The sequence below is a fragment of the Apodemus sylvaticus genome, chromosome 12 (genome assembly GCF_947179515.1).
Source record: "Apodemus sylvaticus chromosome 12, mApoSyl1.1, whole genome shotgun sequence".
Taxonomy (NCBI): Eukaryota; Metazoa; Chordata; class Mammalia; order Rodentia; family Muridae; genus Apodemus; species Apodemus sylvaticus.
Window position 1 is genome coordinate 85247658 of NC_067483.1, and position 14997 is coordinate 85262654.

Sequence of the window (14997 nt, forward strand, 5' to 3'; positions counted from 1 at the left end):
ATTTTAAAACACACACACACTCACACTCACACACACACACACACACACACACACACACGCACACAGAGCAAAATTGCCAAGTCTTTCTCATATACTTACCACTTGGTACCAGTTACAAGATTTTAGTATCCTTCTGAAGAAAATTTTTGCATAAAAATATGTATTTATTTTCTATTTTGTTGTGGGTTTTGTCACCATGTGAGGACTCAACCTTAGATCCTCCACAGGAGACCACAGCCATCCTTTATTTTTTTTTAATTTTTTTTTTTTGTATTGCACACTCACTGAACAAAGTATTGAATCTCAAGCATATTATATATTTGATATTCATTTCCTTTATCTTCTCCTCCCACCTCAGTTCCTTTTTCCAAGTTGTCAACTATCATTTTTCTCATATATGTTAAACAACTATATATGCAAATTATGCAATTTCATTCTTAATGAATGAACAAAATATCATCTGGTGACAGACAACTAGATTTATTTATTTCACAATGTTAATGACCATTCCATAAATTCCAAATAAAACCATTTCATTCTGTATATACAATAATTAAACTAGTCTCATAAAGAAATGCATGAGTTGTTTCCAGTTTCCTGTTGTTATAAGGCCAATCAGTCTTTCTAAAAATCATACATTTTTGTGCTTCAAAATAACATGTCTCAAATTTTCAAGAAAAATCTCTTAAAATAAGAAGCACATTAAAAATTCTAAATCCCCAAGAAAATGCTAATTTGTCATGACTAAAATTGTTTAATTCTAAATCATTATTAAATTTAATAGTTACATATTTATTTACATACGTACATATATTCATTCCTAATCCCAAAAGCCTCCAAGCCTGAAACTCTGTGCTAATGACACCGTTAGTGGAAAATTCCACACCATGAAGCTTATGTTTCATACACAAATTAGAAGTCTGAAATCTGAAACACCCTAAGCCACAAACACCATGAATGCAGCATACTCAATTTTAAAAATCCAGCCATTAAGGGGCAAAGTGAATTACGTTCTCAATACCTCTTAATCAAACCACTTAGAATAAAAGGAGATAGGAACTATCCTAGGCAGGAAAATCCTAATTTAAGTGTCCTTCCAAAAACTAAATGTCACTCATCTGTAATCTCCTCTTCAAGTTTTGTTGCCTAAGAAAATGCATTTGCTGAGTCCTGAAAACTTAAGTGGTTTAAATTTGTTTTCACCATTTACAGCAGGTTACTGGACATCAAAGATCCACTGCACTTATGAACAAAGAGTCTTATTTTCAAGTTCTGCATAATTTTGCAAAACTGTATAATGAGTGGGTGCAAGCCTTTTTTCAGTTTGGGAGGATAAATGTTTACATATGTAAAAAAACTCATATATTGGTGGTGCACCCCTGCAATCTCTGCTTTTGGGAGGTAGAAGCATGAAGACCAAGAATTCAAGTCATCCTCAGCTATAGTAGTGAGTGAGGCCAGCCTGGGCTACATAAGGCTCTGTCTCAGAAGTACCCCCTTAGTCCATGATTTGTTTAAAGGCTGCATTATTTATTGTAATTATTATCTAAGAATGCTCACAATATCAAACAAGCCTATTCTCTCAGCTACTAGTTACCATGACAGATAATAGTGTTAACAACAGTGACACCTAACAGTTAAAAACTGGCATGGTTCTTTTTTAAAGGCAGGTGGTTATGAGTAATAATTTCAGGGAGATAAATTAGCTTCCCCCCTAAGTTCATCCAAGTTACATAGTTTGGGCTAGAAAAGTTCAATTATAAAAGACTAGAAATTCCATTTTGCTGCAAAGTTTGCTCACTGAAATACTAACTTCCATTTTTAAATAACCAGTTCAGTTTAAATTATTTAAATTTAGCAAATGCAGGAATATGGTGAAAATATCAGGAATAATCTTGAATTTCCTTATTAAGAGTTGAGATACAGTGAGATAAGCTTAGGGGGATACTACATATAAGAGGTTTCTAAATGAGCTAATCTGTAAAATACGTTGTAGTACATGGTCATATTCATAAAATACAACAGGTAAAAAGTCAGATTTGAAGTACCTGTTTGGACGCTAACCTAAAATATGTATAGATTGTAAAATGCAAAATTATCTCGAGAGCTCAGGCAACTGTCCTCAAACACAGATATTGACCCAAGGAGAGGGCATGTACATTAGCAGATGGCAAAACAAAGAGGTTCTAAATGGAAGCACTACTGCCCAGGACCTTAGCTTCCCACCTGCAAACTATCAGAGGAAATGGAGCCACTTCCAATACAACTCCATTGCTACATGACCAGATGAGCCTCAGATGGCCTCACTTTTAACATAGATTTAATCTGAAACACACAAACTTGCTCCTTCCAAAAAATAAGCAAAAAAAAAGTATTAACCCCGAAGCACCTTATTATATTATGTGAAAAGTTTTTAGGAAATCCTAAATTTGAATGCTTTTACAGTATATACCAAGAATAAATGCAAGTTAACTGCACAAAAATGAGCAATAAATACATGAATAAAAAGTGGAGAACCTTTCATCACAAAACACCTTCTCATGAGGTACATATCCCCTAGGGGGTACTTGTTACCAGTTTTCTTTGACTGCAACTTTTATGTTAAGATTAAGTTTCTAGAGGCTGGTATGGTGGTTTGAATGAGAATGACTCCCATGGATTCATATATTTGAATATTTGGTACCCAGTTAATGGAACTGTTTGGAAAGGATTAGGGGGTGTGGCCTTTTGGAGGAGATCTGTCACTGGGGCAAAAAAAAGACTAGTGATTCCCATGACACTTTGCCTCATGGTTGAGGATCAAATGTGAGCTCTCAGCTGGTCCTTCACTCTGCCATCATGGACACTAACCCTCTGAAACCATAAGACAAACAAATTAAACATTCTCTTTTTTAAGTTGCTTTGGTCATGGTGTGGTCATGGCAGTAGAAAAGTAATAAAGACAGAAACAGGTACCAGAGAACAAACTATTGCGACAGGCCTGACCATGTGAGTTTTTTTAGAAAAATGTGTAAGATTTTGAGACTTTGGAATAGGCAAATAGTTGAACCATGTGAGCAGAGTTTAATGGGCCATCCTAGTAAGATCTTGGAAGAGAATACTGCTGAGAGCTATACAGACTGTGTGTGTGGAGGCTTAGCTCAAGAGGCCCTAGATGCAAATAATAATAGCAAGTGGGCTAAAGAGCATTTTTGTGAAACTTTGGCAAAGAATGTTGCTGCTGTTGCCCTTGTCCTAAAACTCTGCCTGGGGCTAAATTGAAAAGTAATAGACTCTGAAACCATGAGCCAAATTAAATGCTTTTTCTTGCATGTTGCCTTAGTAGTCATGGTGTTTTATCACAGCAATAAAAAAAGTAACTAAGGCATATAGAGAGGGACCAGAAGTTAAGAGTACTTATTCCTGCGGGACTTTCAGTTCAGTGCTTAGCTTGCAACCATACAGAACTCTAGTGGTAAAGACTCCAATTGTTTTCTGACCTTCTTCAGACCTTCACAGATACCAGTCACAGGTGGTCATAAAAGCAGACAAAACACTTGTGTCCTTAAAATAAACAAGCAGAAAAAGAATAAAAAAAACCCTGCAATCCCAGCACTCCGGAGGCTGAAATAAAAGAATAGTTAAATTCCAGGCAAGCCTCGACAACAGAGTGAAGCTCTGACTCAAAAACAAACAAACAAACCAAGAATTTACATTAAGCTTCTTAATAACTTGGGTATTACATCAGAGAGCTTTGGAATAACATTATTACAAAACAAACAAACAAACCCAAAACAACAACAACTAAAACTCACCTAGAACAAAAAGCAAGGTTTATAATGAATCCCCTTTTGCCTTTAAAAAACTATATTGTAGGCATAAAGTTTTCTCAACCTACTTTGATAAGGGCTCAACCTCCCCTCTAGCCCACCACCCACCAGAGGTAGTGGAAAAGGTACTAGGATTTGGGGGACCTGTTCAGAAATAGTTCTTTGGGGCAATCCCAGTCTTTGTTGTTCTCACTCTTGTCCACTAGCAAACAGCAACACACGAATCAGCAGCTGCAGTTCAATCTATAAGAAACTGTAAGGCTCACTAAGCAGCCCAAGTCTGCTGCAGCAGCAAGAAGGCTGCACGAACCTCATGAGAAGTTCTTCAGCAAGTTACTCCCTATGACATCACCACAAGCAAAGCTCAACAAGGCGATGTAAGGTGAACCAATATATGCAAGTTGTCATCAAAGAATAGCTAAGCTGAGCAAAGCGAATCAATCTCTGTGGGGTCATATTTATATTCCTTCTAAACATCACATGTCCTTTCACTGTCTGCTTTAGGAAAAAAAAAATTCCATTCACCTGTGTCTGCTTCAGGAAAACATCCTATTCACCTGTGCCCCAACAAACCATCATTTGACATAACTGACTTTCCAAAGAAACCAGAAGTTTGCACTTCCTATATAGCTAATTTCCACTCTTGTTTGTTTTACTCTCTACAATTGAAATAAGAAAATAATTTGGTTCCAAAGATTATTTGATCCAGAAAAGAATATTTTATGAACAAGAACAAACCCAAATTTCCTAGATGTTTTCTTGTCTTGTATTTCCATATGAAATTAACTCCAAGTCAGCTTTAAGAGTATGTTCAGCTACCCCTCTTTTCCCTTAATAGCAATAAACATGCCCTGGCCACAGAGACTGATCCAGACACGCACAGTAATCCAATCTGAGCTAATCAGACTCAGAAAGCCAAGATTTAAAGTGCTATGCTATGAATGCTGAGAGAGAAAGCCCAGAGCAGCCCTGATCACTCTCCTCCACCACCAGACAAATCCTCACATTGCTTGTTTCAGTTTCTTTCCCTTCTCTATAACAAAGAATGCTTACGATTCAGGATGCAAGCCCATCACACACAGTAAGTGTACGCCCTTGCTCTTGGAGTTCACTTCTCAAGCTAGTGATAACAATGTGAGATTAAATGCTGAATTTTAATAACATTTCTATGGCGCCCAGGACAATAACGGAAAGAATGGCACTGCAGGATACAGGGATGCAATAACAATTCTTAGTCATCTTGCAATTATTCTCAGACTTTTCTAACTGAATCTTAAGTCAGAAGACAACTGTTTTGGATATTTTTTTTCTTTCCGTGCTTTTCAAAACCAAAGGCCACCAAGCCAATTCTACAGTAGAAGATCAGATCAAACATTGTTGATATGTCTAAGTTTCTAATTTTGAAGTTCTAACGTCCTGGAGACGTCTAAAAAGGTGTAGGCACAGGGAGCTAAAAGGAAATGAGATCAGCCTGCCATCAGAATGAGTCCATTCTTAGTTTAGTTTGCTAAGAGGCCTTTCGGTTCTTTCAAATTACTCCCCTCTTTCTAAACACTTAAGTGAGTTCCTGCTGTGAGAGAGATGAAGACAACCTCTTGGCAGTGTTATGAATACAAAACAATGGTATCTTCTTTTACAACGGCAAAAGCTCAAAGTTTCATACACAAATTCCAAAGGCACTTCTCAGACCCCTTAGGACTCTAAATAATGTCCTATTGAATACATGGACACTGCTATAATCAACAGAGCTCAAAATGAATGAAACAGTGGGGTTCCCACTATAGATTAGAGCCAAAGTCACAATGTCTCAGACCCCATTGAACTATTCCAAAAACCAAAAAGGATGCTATTCTCATTAGACTGATCTACAGCCTGGTCTACGGAGCAAATTTCAGGACAGCCAAAGATATACAGAGAACCCCTGTCTTGAAAAACCATAAGGGGGTTAGGGGGAAAGAACCTGGCAGAGTTAATGCTTACTGTCAGTGACACTTTCTTGGTACTAAATCCTCACTTTTCCAGAGAACTGTTTCACCAATCTAATGCACCTGTCAACAATAATCACCTTTTTAAAAGGAGAATCAATTCTTTTTTTTTTTAAAGGCCCTACTGCTTAAAGATTTAATTTATTGTTATATCTAAGTACACTGTAGCTGTCTTCAGACACACCAGAAGAGGGCGTCAGATCTCATTACCGATGGTTGTGAGCCATCATGTGGTTGCTGGGATTTGAACTCAGGACCTTCAGAAGAGCAGTCAGTGCTCTTAACCACTGAGCCATCTCTCCAGTCCCACAATAATCACCTTTTAAGCTCTAGTTTCAATTAGCTTGTGACTCCAAAGTAGACTATTACTACCAGTATACTGATTGAACTATTCAATATAACCAGACACACTACATAAGAAAATACATAAAGGCATCTGCATTACTTTTTAGGAAAGATGTCCAAGTGTTCAGACAAGCTTTGGAAGATTAAAAACATGTACTTGGCCTTTCACCATTATGGCTACTTTCAGTTTCAACTACACAGAATCTGGAAATGATGACAGTCTCAGGGTTTGTTTCTTACCTTAAATTTCCATTATGAAACAACTCGCGATGAAAGCAGCACTCATCGTTGCCTCAAAGGATGGTAGTTAAGTTTTGGACCCTAAGTATCAAATTTCAGTACCTAGTTTTACCTGATTACAGGCAAACCATGTCTATCATGGTAACCAAGATCAACCCCTTGCTTTCTCTAAGAATACTAACTAAGGATTGGCACCAAGTACTACAGTCTACTCATCTCTAGCCCCACTCAACAAAATAAAGGAACAAAATATAGTCATTTATTGGGGGAAGATGGGAACAGTAATAGGTTCCTGAAAAGCTAACTGTGCTATCCTGTCTCCACACACCACCACCTTCCTCAGCCCTGCCCTGGCGACGGACCCATGAGCACAGCAGTACTTCCTAGACTAGGAGCTTCTTGTAGGCACTGGCTTGCCCTCTCTGGCGTTTCCATGCAGAGCTAAGTGTTGTCCTGTAGATACAAAATAGGTGTTTCCTGGATGAATCATCAGCCTGCGGCTGCTCCTCTACTTATTCTTCTCCTTTCCATTAAAAAAAAAAAAATGTTTATAATGATTTAAAACCAACAGCAACACAGCAGTAATGGCCATGCTTTGATTCAAATCCTACACACTTGTTTACCAACACATTTATAAATAACTGTCTATGATCCTGAGGCAGAAGACAGGCCTTCAGTGCTCCAGAGTGAAAATGGCATTAGTTTTGCACCTATTTCTTTCCCAAACGAAATCTTATTTATTAAGATGTATAACCGAGGAAATACCCCTTGAAAAACATTTCAACTTATGTTTCATAAGCAAGAGAATTATTTTGAGATTCTATTTGAAATATGGAATACTCTCTCTCTCTCTCTCTCTCTGGAGAAATGACGTGTAAACTCTAACACAGGATACATTTTATTAATATAAACGTTTACGTGTAAACTCTAACACAGGATACATTTTATTAATATAAACGTTTGAATATATACTTAATTAGCACATAGTGACTGTACAAAATGGTTGAATAGTTATGACACTTTCAAACTTTGATTATATTTACTCTTTGTCCCAATTTCCTTCCTCTTTCCAGATAGTTTTGTCTTTTTTTTAATTTTTCCTTTGGATGAGGAAACATTCTATATTTGTCTTTCTGACTTACTTAGCAAAATGTTTTCCAATTCCATCCATTTTCCTGTGACATAATTTTTTCTTTATACCTAAAAACCAAATTATGAAATAAACTCAAAATCGATCCAAGCTCAGAATGTCTTTCCCACCATTGGCTTTCTCTACTCTCTATAGCCCACTGTCTTCAGTGTTGGAACCTAAGAGAACTTCAATAAGCAGATACTGAGTTACTAATAATGCTGGTCAAGAAAGTTAGTTACAAAGATGAATCATCACAAAAGAGAAATGTTACAGGGTCAGTGGTACCATAAGGAACTTGGGAGGTAGATGCAGGCTGACCTCTGAGTTCCAGGCCACCCAGGTATAGAGTGAGGTCCAGGACAGCCAGGGCTATACAGAGAAACCTGTCCCAAAAAACTAAACCAAAACAAAACAAAAATAAAAGAAAGAAAATGCTTAAGTCTATTCTTCACTTTCTTACAGCTAATGAGATTAGTAAAAATCCTAAAGTATACAAGAAAAAAAATGTAAGGATTATATAAGTAGTAAGGAGTTTATAACAGTGAGAAGTCTGATCATTTATTTCTCTGCTGGCCTCCTCCCCAATCATTCCTCTGGAGATTCCAAAGTCATCAGATCAGACTGATATACGACCTCCCTCAGGAACACTTTCTTTTCTTTTTTTTTTTCTTTTCTTCTTTTATTTATTTATTTATTTTTGTTTTTCGAGACAGGGTTTCTCTGTGCAGCCCTGGCTGTCCTGGAACTCACTCTGTAGACCAGGCTGACCTCAAACTCAGAAATCCACCTGCCTCTGCCTCCCAAGTGCTGGGACTAAAGGCGTGCGCCACCACTGCCCCGCACTCAAACACTTTCTTGGTGAAATAGTAACACTGTCAATCTGCCGAACTGATTCTATAACCTTTTAAAGGTCTGTTATTTTGAAACCCCTTTAGAGAAATGCCACAATGGCTACAACCATGCACTCTACAATGCAGCTGGACCTGTGCACATTTCCAAGTAAAAAGGCAAGCAGGCCTCAAGCCCATCCTTCTGCCCAGCAAGAGTTGAGGTGCTTTCCTAAGTCTTCAGCCCAACTACCAGATCTGACTTTTAAAAGTGAAAGGTGAAGGCTGGGCTTTGGATCACTTTCTGGGCGATGGCGAAGTGAGTCAGATTCCATGCCAACACCTGTGAGAGCAGCATTAAATATGCATGTCGCCAGACAAGCTGCAGGAAGAGAAGATCGGTGGTGAAGCAGTGGCCGGAGCAATAGCTAGCTCAGACAGGGTAGGTGTGTCTGCACACAATAAAAAGGGAGATGACCCACCACGTCACCTGGCTTTTTACAGACCGGTTTCTTCATAGGCTTCAACTTTAGGTAGAAAGCCTCCCACGACTAGCCTAGACCACAAGGCATCCACACACAAAAACCATGTACCTCCAAGGAGAAAAATTCTCCCCCCCCCACACCCCCACCCCCGGTTTTTTGAGACAGGGTTTGTAGCCCTGGCTGTCCTGGAGCTCCTTCTGTAGACCAGGCTGGCTTTGAACTCAGAAATCCGCCTGCCTCTGCCTCCCGAGTACTGGGATTAAAGGCCCGACCAAGGGAGATAAATTCTTACACCCTAAATATGCCACCATTAACTTCCAACACTGCGTGTTGTTTTGATTGTGGGAACTGCTCATTTATTTTGAATTCTGAAACAGGGAGATAGTTTTCGGACAGCCTTTACAAAGGCCTAGCCTCTAGGCTGCTTCAAAGCAAATGACAAATAGGAAAAAAACTAACACTAAAACCCACGTGTCTCCGGGTAGGAAACACTGGGTTTCCTGAAAGTCAACTTTTTATATGACCGAAGCCTTGCAAATATTTCTAAATATCCGACTTGAAATCTCCGTATCTACTTGCCTCACACTCTTCAATTTACAGGGGACGATGAGTAATTAAAAACAGATCTCCCCTAAATAGTAAACTATGAAATACGGAGTTAAAAACAAAAACAAGCAAAAGCACCGAAGGACCCCAAACAAGTCTCATTGCCCCGCTGAGGACTCTGATATCAACAAAGTGGGCCAACGGAGGCGAGGTTCTGCGTGCCTAAGCCTGCAGGTAATGCAGTGCTTGTTGGTCTCGGTTTCAGGGAAATTGAGGAAAAGGACCCTTCCTAGTTCGCGCCGGTGGGTGGGCCCGGCCAGGTCCAGCGGGAGTCCCGAGCAGGCCTCGGGCGGAAGCTCCCTCTACTCTACCCGCGGCGCCCCGCCAACCCAGTCCCCAGACCCCGAAATGCAGCTCGAACATCGCGCATCTTCCAGGTTCCTCCAGAGCCAACCGGAGCTCCGCGTCACCCGAGACTCCAGGGCAGGGGGTCCCCGCAGCTCCCAGACCGAGGGAAGCACCTCAAGGTGACACCTCACCGCGCCGGCCGTCCCAGAAAGGGCCCCGGCTTCCCTCACCTGGCAGCGGCACACGATGTCGGCGTCCTGCGCCAGCAGATCCACCACCTTCCCTTTGCCCTCGTCGCCCCACTGCGCTCCCAGCACCACAGTCACCCGGTTCCCTCCGGGCCGCGCCCTGGGGCGGCCGCAGTCGCCGTTGGGCAGGGAGGTAGATGCCGGGCTGCTCTCGGAGATCGACATGGCTCCCGGCAGGGCAGAAGAGCCTAGAGGAGACCGAGCGGGAGAACCGAGAGTGAACCCAACTGCTGCGCGCTCGCCAGCCACATGCGGAGGAAGAAGGAGCCAGAGGCCGGCCCCGCCCCCGCCCCGCGGGCCGCCACCCTCCCTCCAGGCCCCGCCCCGCGCTCCGCAGCCCGCTCAGGGCGGGACCACTTGGCGCAGGCCGGAGCCGCTGCACTGCCCGCAGGCGCCACGGCCTCAACTGCCGCCACCCCAGGGCAGAGGCCACACCCCATCCCCGGCCTGGCGCGCTGCTCAGGGGTGAACCGCGCGAGAGCGGAGGCCAGGGGGCGGGGCTAACAGAGAGTTCCGCCCTCTGAGCCCCGCCCACTAGCTTCTTTGGCCTTTCAAACTTGCGGCGGCGGGGAAGGGGGGGTGAAGGCCTTGAGGGGTGTGGAACTACAATTCCCAGCATGCAGTGCTTTGTGAGGTGCCCAAGGAATGAAACTAAGGTGTCAGGGTTGGCTGGTTTCGGTCTCTAAAAGCCAATTTTGTTTTGTGTTTAAACACTTGGATATTTTAAAGAATGAAATGCCCTTACAAAACGCAAACTAGAATTTAAAAATATGTGGAAGCTGGAGTGGAGCCGAATATATGTAGAATTGAAAAGGGACTAAAAGCGCAAACTCAAAAGCAATAAAAATGAAATCTAGAGATAGAACCCTAACCCTTCTCATTTTTACAGTATCTGAGGCACAGAGATGAGTCAATTGCCTACGTCATATCCGAGTGCACCTGTGTTATTTGGTCCCCACAATCTTAAATTTTACCATATTTTATAAAGTATGTTCTTTCTACAAAAAAATTCTTTTCTGCTCCTCCCACTTTTTTTCCTCTCTTGATGTGATGGAGAAAAATTTAGAATCTTGTAATTTGAGGCGAATACTCTACCACTGAGTTATCCTCCGCCCCCCAAATCTTCAAACTATTAAATAACACTTCAGTTGCTGTCATGAGGGTTGAAATGGTACCTTAGACAGTCTGCAGACTGAGTAAGCCCATATGTGCCTCTGTATGTACTGCTCTAAGTGTTTCAGTAGTCAATGGCTCCAGAGTATGCCCATTGTCCATCTAATATGGGTTTATCTTTGTATTTATTTATTATATAGTATTTGTGTGTGAGAGATCACATACTGTGTTGTCTGTCTCTGTCTGTCTGGAGGCTAGCAGAGGGCACCAGAACCCTGGGAACTGGAGCAACAGGTGGTTGTAAGACATCTGAAAATACAGCTATTCTCAATCTATAGGTTGAGACCCCTTTGGGTCAATCAACCCTTTCACAGGGGTTGCATATCAGATTTCCTATCTGTTAGGTATTTACATGATGATTCACAACAATAGCAAAATTACAGTTACAAAATAGCAACGAAGTAATTTTATAGTTGGGGACTGGGGTCACCACAACACGAGGAACTCTATTAAAGGGTCACAGCATTAGAAAGGTTGAGAGCCACCGAGATACTAGGTGCTAAAAATGGAATCCAGATCCTCTAGGAGAACAGCAAGTGCTCCTAACTGCTGAGCTATGCTCCAGCCCTGAGCTAATGTTTTCACTGCAATCCAAACTGTGACATTAAATTTTGGTGAAGAAAACAATTGCTTTGAAAAAAAGACTAATAATAAAGAATGTAGCTCATTGCTTACTAGCACATATAAGACCTAGGATTTAATACTTGTACTGGTTGGTTTTGTGTGTCAACTTGACACAGGTTGGAGTTATCACAGAGAAAGGAATTTCAGTTGGGGATGTGCCCCCATGTGATCCATCTGTGGGGCTTTTTCTCAATTAGTGATCAAGGGGAGATGGTACCTTGTGGGTGGTACCATCTCTGGGCTGGGAGTCTTGGGTTCCATAAGAGAGCAGGCTGAGCAAGCCAGGGGAAGCAAGCCAGTAAGGAACATCCCTCCATGGCCTCTGCATCAGCCCCTGCTTCCTAACCTGCTTGAGTTCCAGTCCTGACTTCCTTTAGTGATGAACAGCAATACAGAGGTGTAAGCAGAATAAACCCTTTCATCCCCAACTTGCTTCTTGGTCATGATGTTTGTGCAGGAATAGAAACCCTGACTAAGACAATACTCATCATTGCAAACAAATACATATGGCGTAGAATCATATTCTGTATACTGTCTCCCAGTGTAGGTAACTGTCCTGATGTCTGAGCATCTATGAAGCCCAGTTTCACATTGCATAGCTCTCCTACTCACATGTTAAGCAGACCAGTCTCTGCCTAGACTCTATGGTGGGCAGGGTTTTGGCTGTGATCATAATAAGGAGCACTTATTGTACCTGTCCAGGTCTTATCATTAAACACTGAGGACCTACTATATATACTAAGACTTCTGGGCACAGGTAACACAGTGAGACAAGACCATCATTTAGGATGTGAAAGATGATTTACTACTTCTGTTCTCCTGGTTCTGATTTCTACCCCCACGATGGCTATTTTAGCCATGTAAATAAAAAGTTTCTCCACTTTGGTTAAGTCATGTCAGTTGCCTTGAAACCACGGGAGTTAGCAATAGAGAACTGAGGTCATTTGTTTTCCTAGATTCTTGCCACATGCCTCGAGAGCCTGATAATGAATGACCATCCAGAGTACTTCTTAATCACCTAGCATTCTTGACTACTCACTCAGTTGTCCCTGCAAAGGCCAGTATGATGGCCAAAATAGGAAACCTACCCACACTCCCCTAGCTACCCATCTGTGATGGTTTGTATATGCTCAGCCCAATGGAGTGGTCTATTCACAGCAGTAAAACCCAAACTAATACAGAAGTTGGTACCAGTATTGATGTGATAGGCCTGACCATGCTTCTGTTTGGAAGAATGTGGACTTTGGGACTTAGGGTTTGGAAAGCAGTGGAATGCTTTAAATGGGGCTTAATGGGCCATCCTAGCAGGAATGTGGAAGACTTTGTTACTGAGATTGAATTGAATTGTGCAGACCTGGACCAAGAGGTTTCAGTGAAGAATTTCAATATGCTGCCTAGAGACCGTTTTCTGGTGCTTTGGTGAAGAATATGGCTACATTTTGCCCTTGTCTGAAGAGTCTGCCTGATGGTAAGGTGAAGAGACTCAGATTAATTACATTCAGACAAAGGAAGTCTCAGAAACTCCCATCATAGACTTTGTTCTCTGGTTAAGTCTCATGAAGAGCATTTTAAACAAGCTGAGAAAAAAATATAAAATATATGGTTTGAATTTTAAAGGGGCTCCAGGAAGTGAAATGGAGCTAAAACCTTTGTTCAAGGATATTAAATTGAAATAAGGGAGGAGTAACCTTAGGGCAAGACCCCCTGCCCTTAACTAAGTTTATGACCAGGCAAGATAATACAAACCTTTAATCCCAGGAGGCAAGGACAAGCAGATCTAGGTGAAGGACAAGTTCTAGGTGAAGAAAAACTTAAATCCAGGCTTGGCGGACCATATCTATAATCCCAGTGCTTGGGAGACAGGCATGCAGATCTCTGAGTTCAAAGCCAGTCTACAGAGCAAGTTCCAGACAGGCAAGCTTAGGAGTTGGAAAAACAAAAAAGCTGGTTATTATGTAATAGAACAAGAGGGCCATGTTCCAGCTCCTGCAAGTGGCAGAACGCAGCAGCTTCGGCCATGTGTGTCTGGCTTCAGCATGAAGAGTAGAAGAGACTACTTGGACAATCAATGCTGATTAAACTGGAGCTAAGAAATAAGCTGTGATTTAGAAGAGACCAGTATCAATGTGTTCGAGGCTCTTTCCCACTTTGCTCTTCTTTTAGATTCCATATATCTGGTTTTGTGAGGGGGTCCTTGATCCATTTGGACTTGAGCTTTGTACAAGAAGAAAAGAATGGATCAATTTGCCACCTGACCCACCACGATTTGTTGAATATGCTTTTTTCCACTGGATGGTTTTGGCTTCTTTGTCACAGATGAGGTGACTATAGGTATGTGGGTTTATTTCTGGGTATTCAATTCTATTCCATTGGTCTGTTTGTCTCTGTACCAATACCATTTGTTTGTTAACATTATTGCTCTGTAGTAGAGCTTGAGGTCAGGAATGGTGATTTCCCCAGAAGTTCTCTTATTGTTGAAAATAGTTTCTGATATCCTGTGTTTTTTGTTATTCCAGATGAATTTGAGAATTGCTCATTTATCTTTGTGAAGAATTGAGTTGGAATTTTGATGGTAATTGCATTAAATATGTAGATTGCTTTTGGTAAGATGGTCATTTTTACTATGTTAATCCTGCAGGTCCATGACCATGTGAGATCTTTCCATCACAGGGGAAATTTTCCTGAACAGAACACCAGTGGCTCAGGCTCTAAGATCAACTATTGACAAATAAAATCTCATAAAACTGAAAAGCTTCTGTAAGGAAAAGTACACTATCAATAGGACAAAATGGCAACCAACAGATTGGGAAAAGATCTTTACCAAACCTACATCTCATAGAGAGCTAATATCCAATATAGACAAAAAACTCAAGAAGTTAGACTCTAGAGAACCAAATAACCCTATTTAAAATGGGGTACAGCGCTAAACAAAGAACTTTCACCTGAGGAATATCGAATGGCTTAGAAGCACCTAAAGAAATGTTCAACATTCTTAGTCATTAGGGAAATTCAAGTCAAAATGGCCCTGAGATTCCATCTCATACCAGTCAGAATGGCTAAGATCAAAAACTCAAGTGACAGCAGATACTGGTGAGGATGCAGAGAAAGAGGAACACTCCTTCATTCCTGGTAGGATTGCAAGCTGGTATAACCACTCTGGAAAACAGTCAGGCAGTTCCTCAGAAAACTGGAAATAGTTCTACCTCAGGACCCAGCTATAACACTACTGGGCATA

General features: G+C 41.3%; 1 protein-coding gene across 1 annotated transcript in view; it reads right to left on the reverse strand.

The window, feature by feature from the left end:
- Positions 1-10247, reverse strand: part of Adss2 (adenylosuccinate synthase 2) — a 33025-nt gene extending 22778 nt beyond the window's left edge. Inside the window, exon 1 of the mRNA XM_052200031.1 lies at positions 9948-10247. Within this exon, the coding sequence (XP_052055991.1) occupies positions 9948-10130 (183 nt within the window). The 5' untranslated portion in view covers positions 10131-10247. The remainder of the gene's footprint in view (positions 1-9947) is intronic.
- Positions 10248-14997: the final 4750 nt, after the last annotated feature.